The sequence below is a fragment of the Tachysurus fulvidraco genome, chromosome 2 (genome assembly GCF_022655615.1).
Source record: "Tachysurus fulvidraco isolate hzauxx_2018 chromosome 2, HZAU_PFXX_2.0, whole genome shotgun sequence".
Taxonomy (NCBI): Eukaryota; Metazoa; Chordata; class Actinopteri; order Siluriformes; family Bagridae; genus Tachysurus; species Tachysurus fulvidraco.
The window spans coordinates 37,216,573-37,240,545 of record NC_062519.1 but is presented as its reverse complement, the minus strand read 5'-3'; the positions used below and the strand labels follow the sequence as shown (position 1 = coordinate 37,240,545).

General features: G+C 41.3%; 1 protein-coding gene across 9 annotated transcripts in view; it reads left to right on the top strand.

Moving 5' to 3' along the window:
- tead1b (TEA domain family member 1b) overlaps positions 1 to 23,973 on the top strand; it is a 61,066-nt gene that overhangs the window by 26,436 nt on the left and 10,657 nt on the right. For 3 of the 9 annotated variants that reach the window (XM_027153075.2, XM_027153077.2, XM_027153076.2), the window contains 6 exons: positions 16,061 to 16,125; positions 17,759 to 17,821; positions 17,924 to 17,986; positions 21,803 to 21,814; positions 22,804 to 22,938; positions 23,229 to 23,275. In XM_027153075.2, the coding sequence (XP_027008876.1) occupies positions 16,061 to 16,125; positions 17,759 to 17,821; positions 17,924 to 17,986; positions 21,803 to 21,814; positions 22,804 to 22,938; positions 23,229 to 23,275 (385 nt within the window). The remainder of the gene's footprint in view (positions 1 to 16,060; positions 16,126 to 17,758; positions 17,822 to 17,923; positions 17,987 to 21,802; positions 21,815 to 22,803; positions 22,939 to 23,228; positions 23,276 to 23,973) is intronic. The other 6 variants (XM_027153078.2, XM_027153079.2, XM_027153080.2 and 3 more) reach the window with 6 other exon arrangements.

The following is a 23,973-nucleotide window of genomic DNA, read 5'->3' as shown; positions in this document are numbered from 1 at the left end:
GTCTACAGCTATGGGAGTAAGAATGAGACTAATAGTCAGTCAGTAAATTAATGTGTTAGCCCGTCTGGCCTCCGCAGACCTCAGCAGCAGTATTTATTTGCTGGCCAGTGTGGAGAGCTCCGAGTCTATAAGTAAAGCAGCATGAACTATTAGTCGTGAGCAGATGGCACCACGGCTGCCACCAGCTGTGCCCCCCCAACCGCTCCCCAAAACTCATCCACCTACCCTCCATCCCCCCTTTCCAAAAAAAAAACCCTGGCTGGGTGATGTCATGGAAAGAGGGCATATTTTCTTGCGTAGTCTCTTGCTGCCTGTCAGTGTCAAGTGAAAGCTGAAGGCCCTTGGGGGGCGTCCTTTGCAGCTGTCATGTGACCTCTCCGGCCAAATGAAATGTAATGTTTAGGAGTCGCAGCAATGGCTCTCAGCTGCCGCTACAAAGAGGTTTTCAGCATGCATACACACACACACACACACACACACACACACACACACACACACACACACACACACACACACACACACACAGTAGCCCCTCCTCCTTCTTCTTGTACACCAGGAGTGCCAGAGAAACTCACTCACTCTCTCTCCCTCTGCCTCGGATTAAAGCATGACAAATGGCTTGGCCTGGCGAGTTTTAAATGATTAACGGCAAGTACAAGAGCCGCCAGTGCTCACTGATTTAGAGATAGCAATATATTTTTAAGGTTAATAAATAAATAAAAAAGATGAGGGTTTTATGCCACACACAAATAGACTCACAAAATACTAAATTCTAAAAGAAAAATGTAATATAAATTACTTAGTTATAAAACTAAATATATATATACAAACATAACATGAAAAAAATAAAATGAGAGGATACTATGCCACTACATAAACACTTAAAGAATAATTAATTAAAGAAATAAATTCCAGTTGTATAATAAATAAAAAAACAAACATTTTCAGTTATATTAAAAGAGGATACAATTATCTTAGTATTAATTGGAAATATTTTATGGCATTCTTTTTTTCAAGGAGTATTAAATTTAAAAGTAATGAGTTTTTAGTGTTGTATTAAGTCCTAGTGCTGTTTTAAGTGTGCTTGTTTTGTGAAGTTTCCAGGTTGGTCTCCTTCCACTGTGACCCATTAGACTGAGCGAGCATTGAGCAGAGGTCAGCTGTGCCAGATGTTCAGAGTGTCTGGTTGCATGTGCACTCAGTGCCGCAACCCCCCCCCATTTTACTGTCTTCCTAGTGATAGACATTCAAAATGACCTGAAAACCTTCATATTGGTGTGAATAGAAAGTAAGGCAATCATCTGTTCAGGGAGGAAGAACAACCGGTAAGCAGTGTGCTTTTTTTTTTTTTTTTTTTTTTTTTAATAGCAATGAGTTTGAGCTAGATATAGGACCGAGGACAGGTCTGAAAGGCAGAGTATGGGCGTTGTTTTGTTCCGGCACCATGCCATTCTTTCACTGCCGGAACTAGTTTGGCGGGAACGGCGGAGAGCTGAAGGTGGCAGATTGCGGCTCGGCGCTCTTTGTAGGGGCCGGGCTCGTCTTTCAGCCATGCAGCTGTCGCTGGACTCCTAGTGCCAAAACCATCGCACCGTGAACTGTGACCCATGCACTCGCTCAAGCATTAACAAGGGCCGTTACAACTGTCAAAACAAGCAGGGCCGTCTGTCAGCGGGGAGGCCGAGCAAATTAAAAATCCCAAATTTGTTAATGTATTTTGCGTGTGCAGATCACTGAACGAGTCGACACCTGCACCGTGCATGTCTGTGTCATGCCTACAAATCAAAGATGCTACAAAACTGTTGCATTACATTTTAAAGAGCTTGAATGTTGAAACATTTAGATTACAGTATTAAATTTAGGATATTTTTATAACAAAATATGAACAAGGGATCCCCTGGATTGTCTTCAAAGAAACTTGTTAATCTTCAAACCCCAATTAAAAATTGCATAAATAAATAAAATTAAAAAAAATAAATCTGTCTTCAGTCTGCGTATAAAGAGCAAAAAGTATGCTAAAATTCATTTTGTGCATAGTACTAACGTTTAACCATGAGCAAATCGGACCAACTTTCCCTTTTATTTCTTCCATTTAAAAAAACAAAACAAATCCAATTGCTCCCAGTCAACAGGTTACTGCTGATAATATTGAGGATATCTTCTGCAATAAAACTATGCTAGTTATGCTAATTACTAGTATAGTTGGCTAGCTCTTCTTGGTTGTTTAATTCCTCTAAACATAGCAGACTTTATCTGTAACACCTTGTATTATTATTGTATTTGTTGTGTGTGACATTCGAACTTAGTCACTGTGTACATTCCACAGCTGAGACTAGAGGATGTTGATATTCAGAAATCTTTAGCTGCAGTATCTCTGTGCTAAGCTAACTGCTAAGCTAATTAAGCTAAGCTAGCTGACAGTAGTGATGAGTGATGAGCTAATTGTATTAGTCTGTGTGCACATTTTGGTACAATAGGATGTTATTAAATAAATAACTGAGGAGATAATTAGGATAAATTGAGAAATAATGTGGTGTACTGTGACAGAGACAAGCTAGGTTAGCCTAAGCTAGTCACTGTCAGTTATTATAGAGTATCATACAGAATAGCAGCAGAATATGAGGCTTTTCAAAATAGATATTTATGCACAATGGCTGATTAAATAAGACTAAATGTGTGAAGGAAACATTTTAAACAATGTAATATTGCTGGCATTTGCTTGTTCTAGATTATTCTCTTTTCTGTCATGTTGGACTAAGTACCTTTCTAATTACTGTTTGTTTTTCAGCAAGTTACTCAATTAGGTATAAAAAAGACCAAGCCTGAGTTTTATTATGTGTTGTAACGTCTGACTGCACACATCTCGTGACATTCAGTGTGTGATTATAGCCACAATTAGTCAAAGATGACACACTTCATTCTTCCAAATTTCTTCTCAATCATTAATTTCACTGCTGCTCTGCCTTCGCAGTCAGACCGATAATTAGGACTTTATTCATTTTATTTACTGAAATTTTACTTTATCTGGGTTGCATTATTGTTTAAACAGTTTGCTAAAAGTCATTGAATCAGAGTAATAGTATGTGCTACACATTAGAGGTGTAAAGCAATGCCACTAACTATCTGTTTAGGGATCCAAATATTTGTATCACTCAGCTACAGTTCTCAACTAGAGACGTTCCCCAAAATATAAACAAACTAGTAGCCTGATTGAAACCACTGTTACCCTGCACATAAGGATGAACAAATAAAACATGGTCTTTCTTTGTCCTGAGCTTCATCTCTGACCACTTGTTTACATGTGCATGGAAGTAAAAGCTTTTTTGTTTTTGCCTTTTTTTTACTTGTTAAAAACCCAAGAGATCCCAGTCCCAGAGCTCCAGCCACAACCAGATTTCTTTCTGACAAAACCAAATAGTGCGCCTCCTATAAGTATCTGTGTTTATATCTGTCTAGAAAACGTGTTTATATTCAGTTACATCCCGTCTAGGAACTATTCTTCATTATTGTCTCCTACGTATACATATACACATACACATTAATGTAGGGAATTAGATTGCCGGTCTTCTGTATTATCGTTTTATGATCTTCTTTCTTGTCATTGCTTTATTGTTCTGGTCGGCCGTTTCTTCAGAATACCACCGGAGCTGATGAGATCCACTTCAAGTGCTCCTTAATGCTGATGAAGCATGTTGATTGGCCCCAGGACACTGTGATCATCTTTTTTTTTTTTTTTTTTTTTAAATAAAGGAGGCTAGTTTACAGACACCAGTCCACAATCGATGTCCACCTTTGATAGGCCGGCTGCTGCACTTCTCCCGGCATGCGTTAAAGGGCGGGGACAAAATAAGGGAGAGACGCAGGTATTCGAGCAACAGAAAGAGAGGGATTGCACATGTGCACTCTGCTGTCCTGAGTGCCTTTAAGCCCTTTGTTCCCCTGGCTGAATGCAGTTAATTAGCAACAGTTACTATAGCAACTGCCTCTTGCTTCAAAACAATGTCTAATTTTTTTGCAGCTAAGCTTATCGTACTGTTTACCTGAAGGGCTTGCCGCTGGCTCTCTGCCCAGCCTCTGAGGTTAATTGTGACAGCAGCGAAAAAACATCACAACCGCTGCTTTGTGGAGAGAGAAGCAGGGGGGGGATGAGGAAGAAAGAGAAGAAAACCTCAGCATCGAGAGCCGAAGACCTAGCACTTACATAATTCACCTGCTTTGCGAGCCTCCATTCAGCCTGGCCGCAGGCAATTACATACCCTCTGGAGTACATCACTGCACACATGGCCAGATGTGAAACATGACAAGAAAAGCAAAATGGGACATTGAGATCAGAGAAAATGTATTTAATGGGGGTTATTGTAGGTGCGTGAGCACCTTGTATCAAATTGCTTTGAATAATGCACCCCTGTAAGCTGCTCTCTCTAATGCGGCTTGAAGTTGTTATCAAGTATCTGTCAATTTTGTGAATTCTACAAAATCTTGCATTTTGATTCTTAAGCCATGTTTCCACTGGCCGACTTCTACCGATGTTTTTGTCCTGTACAAAACATACACAAAGGATTTTTTGGTTAAGTTTTGATCGGAATGTCTGGGAATTGTCAATCTTTAAAAACCAAATCGGAATTCAACTGATGCTACGATAACCTACCAATAAGAGGATGGCATTTTTTGTAAGAGAAGCTTGGACACATTCGTGGTGATGGCAAAATGTAAACAAAACATGATAATGGTCAAGAAAATCTTTATTACCTCAGACTTTTTTTGGAAAAAAAATTCTATTTGTGCCTGGAGCCTGAATTTGTGCTGATTCATAATGTAAGCAGTGATTTGTAGTGATTTTTTCATTAATCATAAATTACAGGATCTTCATTCATTCTTTTAATCTGACATGAAGAAATGTTGTCATATATTTTGTCAGAAAATTCAGCCAAGCTGTTAGATTAGAATCTTTAAAGATCATCTGGTCTACAAGCAGCTTTACAGAGTCTACTTACTCGAAGCAGTCTAAATATCACAGTATGTTTTGGAAGATGCTCAGAAGCACATGCAGGCTGTTATGATTATTATGTGTGAAAGGACCATCTGTTTCAGGAACTGGGTGCTTTTAGCGGCTGCTATCAGGCCCTGGCCACCCGAGCAGTCTTTTACAGTGCATCTGTTTGCTTAGGAGGTGGCGAGTGTTAATCATATAGTGCAATTTTTCGTTGGCGACCCAAAGCCATAAGACATTATGCATCAGGGCCGAGGTCCGTGCATAATAGCCAAGTGCAGATCGGACCTGTTTGCCATACTGCTTTGATGAGGCATTTGTTTTTGCCCTGCTACTGACACGCCGCACACTCAGTCATCTCATCAGGGCCAAGCGGCCGTCTCAGACGGGCACTAAGTGGCACTTGGTTTGCAGAGCTGCTGTGGTTCAGTTAAGCGTAATAAGCGAGCCCGGCCACCCCCGTGGACCGCTGCCGCAAACCCGGCCACCCGCTGCGAGGATAATGAGGAATTCTGGGATCCGCTCAGGCTCTCTCTGCTACCTGCATTCACTCCGCGAATGGAGTCTAGAGAACTTCAGCTTCATACACACTCACATATACACACGCACACACACACACCTCCTATACAATCCCTCGGTTTCATCGGCACGCCATTGTGGCACGGTAGCAGCTCTGTAGTTTTTACACCTGCAAAAGACACGTTTTCAATTACACTGTGATTACTTTTCATCGTGTGAATACCAGTTACTGAGGCAACAGGTAGGGGTAATATACTTGTAGACACGGTGGATATCACGGTACATATTCCTATTAGTTCTATAAAACAAAGGGAATTTGCATCTGCATCCAGTGGCAGTTCTTTCACAGTGTCTACATTATAGTGTAGTGTTTGTAGGAACCTTTTTAATTATCTTGTATTGCTCTGTGTCTTAACATAGCTTTAGTAGGTCATCACATTTCCTTATAGATTTTTTTAATGATTGTATTGAGGTGTTAGGGTTTATCAGCACCCGGAGCTTTCTTTTGCCAATGTTTTGTATATTACATGTTTGAGGCAGGTGAAGACAATAGTTAAAATCCTTCATCCGAAAACTCATCCCCAGTTGCTGGTCACACTTTCATTCTCTTATTTCTTATGGGTTTAACTAGTATACCTAATGGTAAATTGCCTTTTTTTTTTTTAACAGAATTCTTTTATTTTTCTTGTTTTTTGCTGATTACAGTGATCGGGTCTGTTCTGTGTAATTTATTGCTCCAAAGCCTTGAAGGTTCCTCATATTTGAAAACTGTTAAAATCTTGTTTGTTTGTTTTTTTGACTGCTGATATTCTGGTTAGTTATGATTTCTGGGGTAATAATTGGGCAATTTTCTGGGCAATATTTGTTAAATTATATACAAGAAATGACAGGATTAATCAACCAAATAATCAACCCCAACCTATTGTGATTACAATACAATTTTAGCTATGATGTTGTGGACTTTTCTTATGAGCTTATATTCTTTTAAAACAAACAAAAAAAAATTTGTCTTTAACCCGAACCGATGAAAGCACATCTGCTTCAGGTTAGCCGACCCATCCCAAGCTTGACTGCCCACCTTAAACTAAAAGCCCCAGGCATTTGTATCTGCTGTTTGGTTGCACTGTGAGATGTAATCTTATTGACAAGCCCTTTTTAAAAAAAAAAAAAAAAAAAAAAGATGTTTGTAAGCAACAGGACTGAAAGACTTTGTTTCTTCAATCCTCAGTCAGTTTTAGCCTTTGACATGGGTTTTAAAAAAAACCCAACCCGGTCTGAGATTTAGTTCCCTAATGAATTCCAGAGCATAAGAAAGAATAAGACTTGCTTGAATTTCACTCCCAGAAGACTGTTTTCTGGCTTTTTGCTTTGCAAGCAACTTGTGGCTTCAAACTTCACACGGGTTCCTCATCAGTATGGAATGTGCAAAACCGTCTGCACTTATCATGTGAACACAACTAAAGCTACAGAAGATAAAGTGATCTTTTCAATTTATCTTAGAGTGTAAAACTTTGCACTTTAGTCTTTTCTCTTTATCAAGTAAATGGACATAGTGCAAGAAACACACAGACATACCTGTGAAACATAAAGGAAAATGAATGACACGCTTGAAATGACATACTTGGAATGACACGCTTGGTCAAAAGTATCCAAGAATTATTTCGTAAAAAGGGTCACTTTTTTACTTGAAGCGTTTTGTCATCATGTTGGTTTAGTTCCACCGTTCCTCCAGTAATCAGAATACTCACTTTGGTAGTGGCACCGGTACTATTTAGTTCTTCATCTTTTTTCCTAAGAGAGTGATGCAGCAGCACTTTACTTCTTTACTTTGTCCGGTTCTCTCTCCTCCCCATTTGTACACAATGTTCATACAGATTAGCTTGCACAGCTTTTATGCTAACAAACATTGTAGCACTCACAATATCTATCTCATAGCTAGGCCATAGAAAACCAAAACTGGATTTCTCATTAATAGGACATTGAAAGATGACATCACTGAAAGCTGCTTAGTGGAAAAGAAGTGCTTGCAAAATCTGAGTGTCATCCCTTATGTTTGAGGTCGTTGACTTCTATTGAATGCTGTTTTAACTCTGCTAGAACTGTCCCTCTGTGACTTCAGCATGACAGACGACTGTTTAAATTAAAATACATAACCAAGTAAAAAAAAAAGCGGCATGATTGCTGAGCACATCACAAACTACTTCAATATAAACATACTTAATGCGTTTCAGGGTGGAGTTTTCTGTTCACCCACACTGGCATTGCTTTTTTCTATGCTTTCCCCCTAGTCTAACAGAAATTTTTATTTAATCATTCTGTTTATTCACTTAAACCCAAAGACCATGGATATTCACGACATTTTTGTGCTTGATGTGCTGGGATTTGGGTGTACTATGTTTGCAGGACAGCAGAAACCAGGTCTGAAGGAACATTGCTTAACATTGGAGAGGCTGAGGAGTGAATCCAGAAGACCAGGCAACCTGTTCAGTAACTAGTTTCAGGTTGCAGAGTTCTAAAAGGAAACTTTTTACAATTTAAAGACAATCTACTTAAATAAATGATTTGCTCTGATTGTAATTCTGGGGGATTCTGGATCATTTTACCTATGTGTTAGTTTTAGCCTCTCGATCTCTGAACATTAAACCAACTAAATGCATTTTTTGGAGGATTGAATTTGGAATGCTAAAGCCAGAGTAGAGAAAAAAGAGAGAAATTCCCATGCAATTTGCAGCTATAAAGCTCGCTGAGGGAGTTTGAACATTGATTGAGGCTTGGAGCATGAGGGACTAGAGCAGGAATTGAAGGGTGTGTTTGCGACATGGGTGTTTGTGTCTGTGTGTGATACATCAGGGTCATGAAGTTTGGCTTTTCATTTACACATATTGGTGACTGCTAACAGGTTTCTCTTCATGTTCAGATGCAGGATTGATCCTGAGAGATTGAAAATATTGATTTAACCCTGCGTCTGACTGTGTGTGTGCCGGGAGGTGCTAGTCGGTGGCGTGTTCACACATCAGCAGGACTTGAGTTCCTCCGTTTCTCTGGTCCCTCTTGGGACTCCTCATTACTGCCTTGCATTTCCCCTTTCTCTTTCTCTATCACTCTCTCTGTCTCTCTCTCTCTCTGTTTTTTTCTGAAAGAGCCTCTTCTCACCCCCCTGACCAGACCTGCCTCAACAGTAATGTATGTGATGATGATGATGCACTTGCGCCTCCTAATTGATAGAGCAAGGCCGTGGAGGACTGTCTGCATTAATTGGCCTTCTGGGAGCTTGTGCAGATTCAGCAAGGTTGGAGTGGCTTCTGCTCTGCTGACAAACATTGAAGAGTGGAGAGAAAAAGGACAAACATGGCCGAGTCCAATCCCCTCCCACCTGCGGCTGCACTCTGGGGATTTACGAGAGGTCATCTAATGTAATCCTCTCTGTCTTGAGAAGGCTTGGGGTGAGCACCTGCAGATTTCTGCCGTTGGCTTGTCTGTTTGCACAATGGATGCTCGTCATTAATCCCCAGCCTACCGATACTCTTCGTCCGACTGAACGTCCATAATTCAGGCTTTTAGCGCTAACCCGGGTCACCGGGAGTTAACTATCGATTCCATTTCTGTGTTTGGAAACTTTGTATTGATTTTTTAAAGGGTATTCATTACACTTAAGTGTCTTTTAATAGAGAATTGAAATGATCTGCAGTCAAGCGTGACTCATAAGACGTATGATCTATTATTAAGTCTTAAATCTTACAATGATTCTAGACTTTATTTTATAGTATGTTATCTCATAAGTAACTGCTCTTTGACCTTTATAAGGAAGGCCTGCAACTAAGAGAAAGCTCACAGCTTGCTGCCTCACCGCTCTGTTAACCATGAATACTCGCAGATCCGACTTGCATACCTCACCATTATTTGCTGCACAAGAGCAGCATTTTAGGGTGACAGTGATTGAGTGGTGTATATAGTCAGTAGGTGTGATGGTGGAATGTGAAACATTAGTGTTTTCTTTCAGCCATGTAATACATTCTGATCTGTTAGCTCTAGACCACAGCTGCGAGCTTTTCAAATCTGCTTCCTATAAACGCTCTCTACTGAGAAGTAGAGGAAACTTGTGTCGTATTTTCTCACCAGCCTTCACCTTTTGGTTGACGTGTGGTTGTACGGAATTGAAGTGGTTTTGTTCCTTTTCTTTTTTTTTCTCTCACTCTTTTTTTTTTTTTTTTTTTTTGCTTAGATATGTTTTTCATCTAACTTATTGCCTGGTTTAAGATCATCCATGAATTAATGCTTTGTGGGCTATTGGAAGGCACAATTTAGTCTAGATTTATGAGATTCAAGATTTAATAAGTAGATTTTGTTCCAATTTTTTAATCTAAAATTACATTTTTTTCCCCCCAGGACTCCTTTGAGACAAAATTGAGACAAAACGCAACACAATATGGAAGTATAGGTTTTTCTGTGGAATAATTAATAATCTTTTTGGAATAGCTGTGCCAATAAAAAAGTTAAATGTATGTTTGTATATTAAATGTAACATTATAAAGAAATATAGGATTTTACTCCATTCAGGAAAATACAACAACATGCTATGCATTAATTGCAGTTAAAAGAGAAGATCAATGGGGTCTTTAGTGTATGAGAGACATTGAGACATTGCAAGACATTGTTCCACACAGCGAGCAGCAGATGGCATATGGAACACAGCCTGAGTAGACAGAGAACTCCCAACAGGTTCACAGTTCACTGGGTCACTTTGCAAAACATATAGGCTTGAACCTTGAGCTTGTAAAGGCAAGGGTGACTGGGAGAGCAGCATTGTGGCCCAAAAAGTAAGGCTGGTGTGGGTGTGACTGCCAAAGCACTGGGCGTGGTGACTTTGGCCTTGAAGCCATTCTCAGACTTGGTCATCTCTAAAGCTTGGGGCCCCATCATTTGAGAGCTTAAGTTAGCCATAATCGGCAGCTGGTTGGCAGGAGTCAGATGTTGTGCTCAGCAGCTGTTATCCAGTGTAGTTTCTAAACGGATTTCATTGGTTGGGTGCACTGAGTCCTTGTTCCCCTTCCCCTAATTATGACTGAGAGCAGGACACGCTAACCTACAAAAGCTCTTAAGCTGTACTTATTCAAGAGGTCAAATTTACCATACAACTCAGAGCAGGAGCTCTTGTCTCTGGTTTGGCTTTTCTACTTGCTCTGAATTTGATTAAATAGATGTGCTGATTGGTTTAGCCCTTTTTTTATTCTAATAATCTTCATAAACGAGGGACTTGTTTAAAGTGCACAGGCTTTAGACGTAAAAGAATTGAATGAGACAACAACTGCAACATTTTGTTGAAGAAATTCCGAGATCCCATTTTTGATCTTCAATATGATGTTTCATTTGAAAACGTGATGGCAACCATCATTTCAATGTCAGCTCTTTATTCTGTTCAGCTTCCAAGGCACAAGTACTTTCTTTCTGTATGGCCTCCCATTCTTACTAGTGCTGTTTCCTAGATTTCTGTTGTTCACAGGAGTAAAAGGCTCCCTATCCACCTTCAAACACACACCAACACACTCAGGCTTCCAAACTCTGCCAGTGACCATCAGAGTCTAGAGCTTGCCTGAATGCCACCATATTGTTAGTCCATTTTAATGCTAATGTAAGCCCAAGACCCTTGAGTCATCTATCACGCATGACAGGAAAGCAGGGGTATTGTCTGCGCTTGATACCCCACACTGGAACAGGACAGTCGCCTCCACTTCTTTCATTTTGAACAAACATATCCTGCACTAACGTGTCTGGATTAAATGTACATGTGCATGCTGACAATTAGTGTAATGTCCTATTTTACAAACTGCTAAGTGCAACACTCTTTTTCCATTAATTCACACTTTTAAGTGAGGCATCCTGCTAAAGGCTTTTGCTCTTTTGCAAAAAAAAAAAAAAAAAAAAAAAACTGCTCAAGGTCTACATCATTGTCCCAGATAATTGGACTTAGTTTATATCCAACTAAGGGCCTGTTGAGTTTTCATGGGGGCTAATTAAGGTTAAGCACAGGCAAAATTGTGATTGTGGTTCCTCTGTCATAAGTAACACTTACCAAGTTACAACCTATTGAGAATTAATGACAGATTTGGATGTTGGACTGAGATCAACCAGAGCTCTGCACGCTTTGAAAAACTACCTCTTGTGTTCCAGAGTGCTGTGCAAGGAAAAAAGCCACATGCATAAGTGCTGCTGGCTGAGTCTCCCTGTGCTAGTACAATCCAGCATGCACTGACATCATCGCTAGACCAGATGTGAGCATGGTCTTGCCTGTTAAACCAAAGTAGTGCTACAGGAAGTAAGTCCTTTGCAAAATTAGGTTGCAGAGCAGTGGTGTTAGCAATCAAATAATGCAACAAAAATGGCTGAATATGTGGCAAGTATATCAGGATGCTGTTTATCACTGAAGCCTTTCTCTGATTAAATCATCTCTGCTTTGTTATGATGACAGGGAGTAAGATGGGGCCGTATTTGCCCCCCTTTCCCTGGTTGCAGAATCAATGGCAGGTTTCCTTCATCCTCTTTAAGTAGAAGACGGATATTAGTTTTGGCAGTGGTGGAGAAGACCAAAGGAGGGGTATGCCACGTGTTGCTTAATCCAGGGGACAAGTCTTTAGATCTTCTTGACCACCAATTCTTTCCCAAAACCCTGGCGCTTGAACAGCGGTACTTTAACTGACGTGATGGTGATTATGAAGTACATAATATGACACATTTTCTCTCTCTCTCTCTCTCTCTCTCTCTCTCTTTTTTTTTTTTTTTTTTTTACTCATTTAGTGGCACTTCAGTTTAAAACTTGGGCTGTTGGAGCAGACCTCAAATAGTGGGCGAGTCTAGACACATTCATTAAGATTACAAATGTATGCATTAAAATTCAATTCAAAATCTGCTCGTGCTGTGCCACTTGGACGGTTTGGGCAACCCTGAGAAAGAAGCAATAAAAAAACCAAAGGAAATAATTCACTGAGGAGTGAATTAAAAGCAGACCAGTTGAAATCTTCCCCCAAATGAAAGCAGTGTGATGAAACATGGTCAGAAAGTGCCAGTGGAAAGTGAATATGTTGTAAATCATGCTGGCCTCCACTGCAAGCAGCAGGGGGTGGAGGTTAGAAGAGCTGCAATGGGGGTAGTCAAGGGTAGCTGTGCAGATCGAGCAGCTGTGTAAACCCTACTGATTGAGGGAGGGCCTGGACAGAGGCAAGCAGGGAGGCAGGGCATGATAAAGCAAAAGAGGGGGAACTTTTCAATAAAAGCAGTTAGCTACCCCCATCCCCCCCACCCCAAACTCAGCTGACTTCCATATCTCAGCTTCAAACCGTGGAGATAATCAGTGCTCCGCCTCGTTTCGAGAAAGAGCCTCTGCCTGCCTGGCGGTAGGATTTTAAACCACCGCCAGTGCAAGCACAGAAAGCTTTGAGGTTTTCTTTCTCTGCATATGAAGGGTAAAGGCCGAGGGAGGCTCTACAGTGTGGAGGGTGTCCTGAAAGCCCCTCAGCAGGGAGTAGGTAAAGGGAGGCAGTCCAGCAGCCTCGGAGAGGGGGTAGAGCTGTATTTCTAATAGAATGAGAAGTCAGCTGCTGGAGGCCAATCTGGAAGGTGGGGGTGACTCAAGGCTCCATTGTGGGCCACTACCGTTTGAGGACTATTGATATGTCTCCGGATCTCCGTGACTTATTCAGATTCAACAACTTTTTTCCCTTCCTGAAGAGGCTGGAGAAAACACTTTCACTCTCTTCCAAAAGCTAGGGCTCTAATCTTTGGGGGGACCTCATAAATACCTAATCCTTTCCCTGCGGTTGTAAGTGACGGGATCTCCTTTTAGGGTGGACGTCCTAAACCAATTCCAAACCTGATGGATCCTAATAGGAGTTGGTTTAGTCCCAACTAAACACTGGCCCTTCTACTATGTAGTGCTGTGTAGTGATACAACTAGCTGGCTGCTAAATCTGTCTTATTATCAAGGCTAATGCTTAACAGGTACCTTACAAATTGAAACACACCAACAAGTCTTTTTTTTCCCCTGCAAAGTGCGTGATAAGCATATAATTACAAAAAAGCACTAAGCCTTTAAAAATACACGTGGAAGCAACAGGGACTAATGTCAGGATGTCAACCAGAATTTGAACAGGATTAAAAGGCAAAAAAATCTCAATTCATATTGTCAGCCACAGACAGCCTCAGTTGCCGTTTTGTCGATTATTATTAGTTTGAAATCTTGTTCTATTTTTGATCTTGTTTCCTAAAATAATAAATTCCTCAAACTTTCCTTTAGACAAGAGTAAGTTTAGCAGTCATTATTTATAGAGGGTACAGTTAAAAGATTAATGCTGAACATGCCGGGTTCATCGAAAAGCCTTCTATTAATACTTTTATTAAGAAATCTCTATGGGGTCGGGGCAACTTGGGCCATGTGTAATGGCTCCGATCTCTTCTTTAAAAAAGGAAAAAAAAAACACACTAGTGCTGATTAGCTTATAAGGCATACAGAATTACTCCATCTCAACTTAATGGGGGGTAGCTTGTGTGGCCGGGGATTTGGAGGCCTTGAATTTGGCCTGCCTCTTTTTTGTGCATTTTTCTTTGTGCCAGAGTTGTTTTGCACTGCAAACATAGGAGAGAAAGCACCCTGCCCTGGTCCCGCTGAGCACGGTGGCTTTTTTTCCCCTCCAAGCCAGTGAAAAGAATGAATTATTCAGCAGTAAGCATGCTTACAGCTGGCCGATTGTGAGCTTTGATCTAGGAATGGGGCGTCTGCATGAATGGGCCTTATTGTCATGTTATGTGTACACAGTGTGTGAATTATTGAAAGTGGTGAGGGCCCTGGCTTCATCTGGGAGAGATTACAGTGCAGGCATGCTGGGGTGGTGGGCTGGAACTGCAGATCTCCCAGATGCTGTTTATTTGTTCGTGGGTCACATGACTGTTGGTATGGCCTTAACGAAGAAGTAGATGAGACTGCCCCCACATTCTGACCCATCCAAAACTCACACACAGGCCTGGGGCTAGACAGCATGCACACCTGTCAGGTGGGGCCTTAAGTGGCCTTTTTTTTATCCTGTTGTCTTTACCCAGAATGTATTATTGACATTTCAATTGAGCATATAAACACTAAAAGGTGTTTAAGCTATATAGAGGATAAAATCCCACTTTTTACAGAATTTTTTTTTACTAAATCATTTTAATCTTCTTTAAAATTTGTTAGATACATGAATACGAGGTCTCTCGTTGATTGAACGGCTATCCGTTAAGCAAACAGTATAGATGTGTGAATATCAGTATTTGATGGAAAAGTGGTCTTTCTTTAGCTGTGCAGTGCCCACCCTCACACACAGACACAGAGAAAGAGAGAGAGAGCTTCTTTTTCACTCGACAGGTGTGTAATGGCAGAAGCTCAAGAGGCATTACCTGGCCCTGCTGGCTTTCATCTAGGCCCACCTGAACACACCGAACTCACCCTGTGCACAGCAGGCAGAGGCTGCAGCCTGCACGTGTGTAAGTGTGTGAGTGTGTGTGTGTGTGTGCGCACATGCCCTCATTTCACACAACCTAGCATTTCCACAGCCAGCAGAATATCCGATACTGAAGTCTACACTCCAGACATATTCCTTTATATGTGACCAATCCTCCCTTTCACCGTGTCTCTGATATCTCAGGTATGATGAGTTGCCTTCAGCTAATTAATCAAAACAAATGCATGTTATTTGCTGCAACTGAACGCCCTGGTTTTTTTTTTTTTGTTTTTTTTCTTCTTCTTTCAGATATTGATTAGCTCTGCAACATTAGTTTTTCAAGTCCGGTGCACTGAGATACTTTGCTGGTTCTGCCAGCTGTTGACCCCTGATCTATACTATTTACAGTGCAGGCTCAAAAATAGCTTACTAGTTGAATGTTAAAGTAAAGCTTGTGCTCCACATGCACACTGTGCCTGTTTTATAAAAGCTGGTTATCTTACACTGGCCCAGATTTAAAATTGAAAACAACAGTTCTATGGCAACCATTGGATACAGCTGGACACGTAATTAGAGTGGCTCCATACCTATAATTTGCGTAATAGTTTTGAGGTGGCGGCATGTTATTAACATATGAAAAGGCTAAGCAGGGGTCATTGTGCCTCGCATGGGCAATTAGGGGTGAGCCGAGGACAGAAGAATGTTTGGAGCTGCCATTAATTGGAAATCACTACAAAGCCACTCTTTAATTATAATCTAGCGAGAACAGCAGTGCGTTAAATGGACATATTTCCTTTGCCATTATGGGCTGTAACAGTATGAATGTCGGGATCTGTTTCCTTTCACGACGTGAAGCTTTGAAGAAATTGGCCTTAAATTAGATTAATTTGAAAGGCTATAGAGTCACAGACTTTTTTCATGCTAATACCATGTGTGACATGCGTTTGCATTTAAATGACACATGTTTGTTTGCTTGGGGGACAGAAAACAGCCCAGCGCACTGGTCATAATATAGGACATACATAAACAGAGACGGGATCGGATCAGGAATCAAACATGTCATCTTCTCGCTTTGTTTCACTTTCAGGTCGGAACGAGCTGATTGCCAGATACATCAAACTGCGGACCGGGAAGACGAGGACGAGGAAGCAGGTAAGAAGCCGTGTCGCACTCACATAATGGAGGAAGGCCGTTTCCGTTATGCGTGTCTGTCTGCTGCCTGAGCTTCTGCATAAAATATTATGGAACAGATTCTGGTATCCAGCCAACACACACTTACTGCACACACATACCGTTATGTATAAATCCTTCCAAATAGACTCACATAGTGTTTAGATATAAAATAAACATTTTACACACAAACATGCTAGCATGGAGCTTTGCTGCATGCCCTGGCTGGGAGTAAATGGACTGATGTGACCTTGGAAGTAGAGCACTATCCAGAGACTCCTCCAGCAGGCATTTTTTATTCAGCTGCATGACGGCACGACGCTGAACTAGGGCTCTGGCCAACACACACACCGACACTCAAAGCAGAAATAGAATAAATATATTTCTCTCACAGTGGAAAGAAATGTCACCCCACACACCTATTTAGTCACGATAGAGACTCATTACCTGTTAAAGCATGGGTTCGGTTGCACCAATCTTACAGCTCTTGATTCTCAAGTGCAGGGGACAAGAAGTAAGGAGACTACAGTGTCATACTGTGTGTACATTGGAATTAAAATAGCTGCAAATAGCCTTTTAGGTAAAGCTACTACGAAAAAGTAAACTTCACTCAAACTGAAGTAAATCAGCTGTGACTTTTGTTTTTACTTCATACTGAGTATCTACTTTATTGTCTGGGTCTCTTGTCTCGTACGACCCAAATCGAACCATAACCAAGTATTTGGTGTGTTTAATGAAGTCAAATAAATAAATAAAATAATGCATCTCTAGACTCCCAACGTGACACCTGATGGCAATTACCTTACAAGCTATGGCAATTACCTTACAAACTATCCAGCTAGATTTTTCAGCATTCTTAAATAGTTTACTAATTCGGAGATCTTCACCGTTGTTTTTATTTATTTATTTTTTATTTAAAATGGCTCTAAGGTCATTTCCTATCCTTTAAACGTTTAAGGCAATTAATTTTCCTACATAGGTAATGTTTAATGGTTTTAAATGACATTTTCATGGGCTCTTCAAGCAATCGCAAGGTAACAGCATTACAAAGATGTGCTAACATGGCCACAATTACATCCTAATTTGATTTGCATAAGCTCCATCTTAGCTGAAGTGATTGTTGTAATTAAATTGAAAAGGTCAAAGGAGCACTTGCACCACTCAGATATGTGCAAGTGACTTTGGTGTTGGAGTGTTGACTGGCAGTCGGTATCAACACGTTAAAATTCGCTATCCCCCTTCACCTTGTTTTTTTTTTTTTTTTGTCTGGAACCCCAATCACAGTGACACAGCGCTTTGCAGAACAGCAAGCTACACAGGCCGCTAGGTAAAGCGCTCAGTCCCCAAAGGCTACTAGACATGCCCATTCTCATTCAGCGTGCAGCTGAGCACATCTGCTGTTTCTTAATGTGCTTAAGGAGCCTGCATCCTCTTTAATCAGCTCACTTAAAAGCCGAGGGCGAGCCAAGCCGGTGCGGCTGGTGGCTTCGAGCTTGGGCCGCGCTTCTCCTGTTTTCCTAGTGCTGCTAAATCCTTCCTTGAGTGTTCTTCTGATGAAAAAAAAAAGAGTAATTACTTTTCTGTATTCTTTTGTTTTTCTTTCAAAAAAATGGAGGTGTCTAGTCACATACAGGTCTTAGCAAGAAAGAAAGTTCGTGAAATCCAAGCCGCCATCAAGGTAGGTCTGACTCCGCCCCTGTTGTGGGGGTGGGGGGTTTCATCACTATGGTTACAGGTTGTTTTTCCTTTGTCTTCCCTCCCCCACTCCCTGACCCCACAGGTGTCTAGTCACATTCAGGTTCTTGCCCGGCGGAAATCTCGCGAGTTTCATTCCAAGCTAAAGGTATGCGCTTCTCTGCTTTCGGCCCTGTGGTTGCCCCGCCGTCTTCCTCTTTTTCACATTGCCCTGGTTTTTCTGTAACCTGTAACCTTTATGCATGCCTATATGTGTGTGTGTGCTTTAGCATGTATAATTCACTTCCTGCACATTTCTCTTTACCTCTTTGCCTCATACACACACTTTATCTTTCACACTGCGGCCGTTTGGTGGTTAGTGTTTTTTTTTTTAATGACTGTTTATGCCGCTGTGCCTTGATTGACCACTAAGTGCATCTGCTTTGAAGCTACCTGACCCCTGGGACCTCTCTGTAGTGCGAGTATAGTTCGAGTGCCTTTATTATTAGCTTATAAAGCTGACCTGAATAGAGAGCAAGCAGTGTGGGTGGATGGGAAAAATATCCAGCACAATAGATTATTCTTTCATCTAAATTTGGGCTAAGGAAGATATTTATAGCTTAAGTGGAATTAAAGAAATCAAAGCCGATGACTCTTAGGCTCTTAGCTAGTGTAGAAATTGCATGAGCTTGCATGTGTGTGAGCGTGTGACGTTTCGGGGCGCGTTGAGATTGAGCCATTTGGATACGCGCTGGCAGAACGCTTGTGCTGGCTGTGAGCTGCTGAGGTCAGAAGTCAGACAGTCAGCAGTTCAGCTTAACCTCATGCTCGTGGGCACGACCTTTGCAACCCGAGGCTGGGATTTCGATGCAGACTCGCCTTCTTGCCTGTGCTGTAATGAAGTCATCCTTTTTTTTTCTCCCCTCATCAACTCTCACTGGGCCTAAACATGGACCATTGTAGTCGTTCGCATGCTTAACATGAGGTTTTCTCTGGAGGTCTCACGCTCCCTTTCTGCTTTTCTTCTGGCTGTCAAATGCTTACCTCATGCTGCATTAATGAAACTACTGAAACGCCCTCCCCCTCCCAACCCCCATCAACATCACACACACCCACATACACAACCCTCATACTTTAATCCCACCCCTGTTTTTTTTTTTTTTTTTTTTTACTAAAGGCCACCTCTTTATTTTTAAGCCTTTTGTGTTATGTATAGTCTAATGATAAATTGACTTGTTATTTAAGGGCTCACCTTTGAACGTCGGTGACCTTGATGTACGTCAGCCTTCGTTCCGACACTGTCCTTCTTTCCGTTCTTCTACACTGTCCTTCTTTCCTTTTTTTTTCTCTCTCTCTCTCCCTTCTGCGTATAAGGATACAACAAACTCTTTTGCCCGGCACACTTTTCCACAGTTCCCAGTATACTCAGAAGGATTAATGACCCTTCATTTGTGTCCCCGTATGAGTGTGTGCATGAGTGCCTCTCTCTCTCTCTCTCTCTCTCTCTCTCTCTCTCTCTCTCTCTCTCTCTCTCTCTCTCTCTCTCTCTCTCTCTCTCTCTCTCTCTCTCTCTCTCTCTCTCTCTCTCTCTCTCTGTGTGTGTTTTTCCACCGTGAATGGCTGATCTTTCAGGGCCACCGGCGGCTGCTGACTAGAAGCAGTCCGCCTTTTGTACGGCTTTCTGTCTCCTCTCATCTAAAGCAAATTAGAAGCAGGGAAGAATTTGAGCCGGCTCCCGGTGCATTAGAGTAAACCGTCCCGGCGTCCCTTTATCCGAGACATGCTGAGTGAAATGACGGTCATTACGGCGCTGCTCTCGAGGGATAGTTTGTAATGAAAGGTGGCCACAATGATCTAAAGCCCCCATATCATCAGCTGCAAATCTTCCTTTAAGATGGCTCAGCTCATGACTTGCAGTCTGATCCTGAATGTTATATGATGTTCGAGTTAAACCTCGGTATTGATACAGATTCAGTTACAGCAGGGTTCAAAAAGTCTGGCGTCTGCCAAGAGTCGGCTACTAAGAACGGTTCTTATTTCATCAGTTATGAAAAGCTGCTAAACACAATTACATCATTCATCACTTGGGGAAAAAAATAACAAATGCATTTTCTATAATAACCGGTTATGAGTAATGAGAAGAGGACTGCTCTGTTCACAAACAGGTCTTACTCATTAGGAATGACTCTTAACGAATACTGATAGAGTTTAAATTTCTAGAAAAAGAGCAAGAGCAAAAGAGCATTACCCCCAAGAACCCCTCTTTTTTCCATTAATAATAATAATAATAATAATAATAATAATGTTATTGAGGTTTTTTTCATTAAAACTCAAGACTTTAGATGACACGTTTCATTTGGCCCATAGGAACGTAAATAAATAAAATATTCAAACAGCACATCTGGTAACTGGTAGTAACTGGTAGTCACCATCACGCTTTCTAGAATTCACAGAAACTCTGTAGAGAGTCGACGTCTGTCTGCTGCCGGATTTGATGTGAGTCAGGCCAGTGTCTAAAAATGATTCAGAAACTCGTCAGTCTTGTGTGTGTGTGTGTGTGTGTGATTCAGTCATTGACTACCAAAATACTTCTCCCAGTGTAGTGGAGTAATTTACATTCATGGCATTTGGCATGACGCCCTTGTCCAGAGTGGCTTATTTTATCTCGTTTGTTTTATATAACTGCGCAATTGAGGTTTAAGGGCTTTTCTCAGTGGCCCAGCAATGTCAGCTTGGTGGACCTGGGATTTAAAATCACAACTTTCTGATTGGTAGGCCCACACCTTAACCACTAGGCTACCACATCCCCCAATAATGCAGTGATGGAGTTTAAAGATAAGCCGTGGGGGACCGTGGACATGTATGTTGTTTGCATGTGGTTAAAATAAAAATAAGTAAATAAATAAAATCATTTAATCAGCCGAATATTGCACAGAATTGCATTGTTTCGGTTAGTCTTCCTTTTTTTTCCTCATTACAATCATCTTATTTATATCCCAGAGCCAGTTGTTGGTGGTCCAGGTTGTGATGTGACCCAGACAGAGGTGGTGTTTCAGACCCCTGCTTGACAACACACCCTGATTAAAGATGACTCCTGACTTCAATTAAACTCTGTCTCTGACATAAAGCATGAAAAAGCATGAAAACTCTCATGTGGTTTTGAGGTCACAGTCAAGTTTAGGGTGAATGAGAATCAGGAAAACAGCTGTCACATGACCTCCTAAATCTGGCTGAACAAAGCTATGAGGAGACACTTACATGTAGATGCAAAGACATGAGTGGAAACTAAATGATTGAAGTCTGGAGTGGATGAAATTTTGGTACATTTGACAAGAAATATCCATAAAACCAATATGTTTATATTGCATGTTGGATAGCATATAAACCAACTGTATAAACTTGACGATAGTCCATAGTACATACACCTACTGGCCACTTTATTAGGAACAAAGGTTTGACAGAACTCAACAGACATGACCTGGTCCTGGCCTCAGATTTCTGATTTTTTGTTCTAACAGGAGCAGAACTCGATATGCTTTTCTGCTGTTGTAGAACATTTGCCTTAAGGTACATGTGCATCCTGAGATGCTTCTCTGCACACCGGGCTTGTAAAGAATGGGTATTTGAGTTACCTGTCCGCTCAAAACTCAAGATCTCTCTCCACTCTCCTATGATCTTTGCAGAACATTTGCTCGCTGGGTGTTTTCTAGCGTTCTAGAGCTTTCTGTGTGAATTCTAGAGACTGTAGACAGATGAGTCCACATTTTGGTTTTCAATGCATGTGCAAAATCTTTATCCTTGCCAACGTTCCCAATTAGGCGACCCAGACTTTTTGGACCTTTCGTTAATCTATGGTTGGGTAATTCGGTGAAATGATAAGTAATCAGCTGTCGGTAAAGAGGATGGTGCATGTCTATGCTGTGTGCTGTTGTGAGCAGTGTGTGAAGCTTATGATTACAGTGAAGCCTTGTCTGTTTCTGTTTAGGTGACGAGCATGGTAAGTACATTGTCCTGCGTGTGCTTGCCTTGTGTTCTGCTTCCAGCCCGAGCCACGCCTACACACACACACACACACACACACACACACACACAGACACACACACAGCTCTGCCAGCATGTTCACCTCCAGCTCATGCCCACCGCCTCTATTTAATCACAGCTGCACTATTCTGCTAGCCTTCAGCTCCGTCTGCTTCTTCAGAGTTATTATCTGCTACCTTTTCTGGCTTTTTTCAACATCGCACTGAGCAATGTTTTTTTTTTTAACTTTGGTGTAAAGAAGGATGTCTTTTGTAGCCTTTGTGCGCTCGCAGGTCTGCGCCTGGCTCTCGGAGCTTGTTAATTAACCTTTACTGCGTTGATGTGCACAAAATTGTAAGCATGCCTTGAATCAAAAATAAACCTGAATGACTGTGTTCAGTGTTAGCCTTTAACCTCATCAGGAAGATTAAAGCTCGAGTTAATGAGCCAGTATATAAAGGAGAAAGACTCTTAACCACAGCATCCTCCGTGTCTGCATTTACCGTTAGCTTCGTGTTGTTGACTCTGTTCGATAGCCTTGATGGCTCAGTGTCCAGGGTAAATGTAAGTCGGTGGAGAAAAGGAGGTTATTATTGCTTATCTTTTACCTGCTAAAGATGTTTTATTTGTCAGTCGGACATTTCTGTTTATTCCGACACATGGCTCAATATAAGTACAGGTGGATATACTACTTTTCCTATTAGGCTAATGCGAGTTTAAGTCTATGAAAGACATTCTTCTCAGTGTACAGCAGTCGCACCTTATTTTAATTACTCGCCAGGTCTGATTCTGGTTCACATTCCTTTCCGAAGCAAATGCTTTCATGTTCATGGACCGATGCACTTTATAGCTCCTTTTGCTTGTCTGGCCTGGTCTTCGTATCATACAATGCTGTGCACATCTTTCCTTTTCACTGCTGGATTTTTTTTTGCCATTCTCTTTGAATCTTAACCGCTTTTCATACAGGATCAGACCGTGAAGGACAAAGCCCTTCAGAGCATGGCATCCATGTCCTCAGCACAGATCGTCTCCGCTACGGCCATCCACAACAAGCTGGGCTTGCCAGGCATCCCTCGACCCGCCTTCCCTGGAGCAGCTGGGGTAAGGAAGCCCAATCCCATTACACACGCACACACACACACTCACACACACACACACTCATACACTCAGTGAGCATGCACACAACTACTGCACACATCCACATCTGATAAGCACACCACTGCCATAGTCCAGATAACAGGCCAGCATGGCACATAGTACACCTGGGTTTACAGGAAGTGGGCTAACACTCAGATCCTCTGAGTATCACAGTCCTGCAGAAAGTGTATGTATGTGTGTGTGAGTGCGGATAGGCCTTGCTTTGTTGTCTATTTATGTATCTAATTCTCTAGTTTTGGCAGGGCATGATATCCCCGGGACAGCCAGGATCCTCACAAGAGTGAGTAAATCTACATTTCTGTTCTATTTCCATTTCCCCCCCCACTATCATCCTTCCATCCGGCTCTCTTTCTGCCTTTCTACCTCTATACAATCTGCATTCAAACTCTGCTTCTTATTGTTTATGTATATATTTTTTTACTGATTTCTCCTATTCGTGTAGTTATTTCATGGCCTGTTTTAACACCCCAAAATACGGCATAAAATAGAGGTGCCAAAAGTTATACTTCAGGTGTGGCATTTCTGATTTCTGATTTCTGACCCCTTTGCTATACTGATACAAAAGAGACATGTGGAAATTCCGCTTTCCTGCAATCTCAGCTGAAACATCAGTCAGACAAAACGTTAAGAAAATTCTCTTGTCGGAAAAGAAAAGCTAAATTATTTAATATACACCAAACATCCATCTTTCCATAATAATAATTTCACAATGAAACACATCCATGACACAGAAAAACACTAATATTAGAATGAAAAATAATTATAATTTTGAATGTAATGTAAGAAAATTAACACCTTATATCATGCATCTTGTACTTGTCTAACACGCCGGATTAATATTTCAGTTATTCCATCCAAAATAAATGGATTTATGTATTTGGCTCTGTGTCGTCTCATGTCACTGTCATGTGGTGAAGCCTGTATCAGGATCCGTCTCATATCGTGTCTTTAGCGCATCGTCTCCTGACTGGTGAAAGT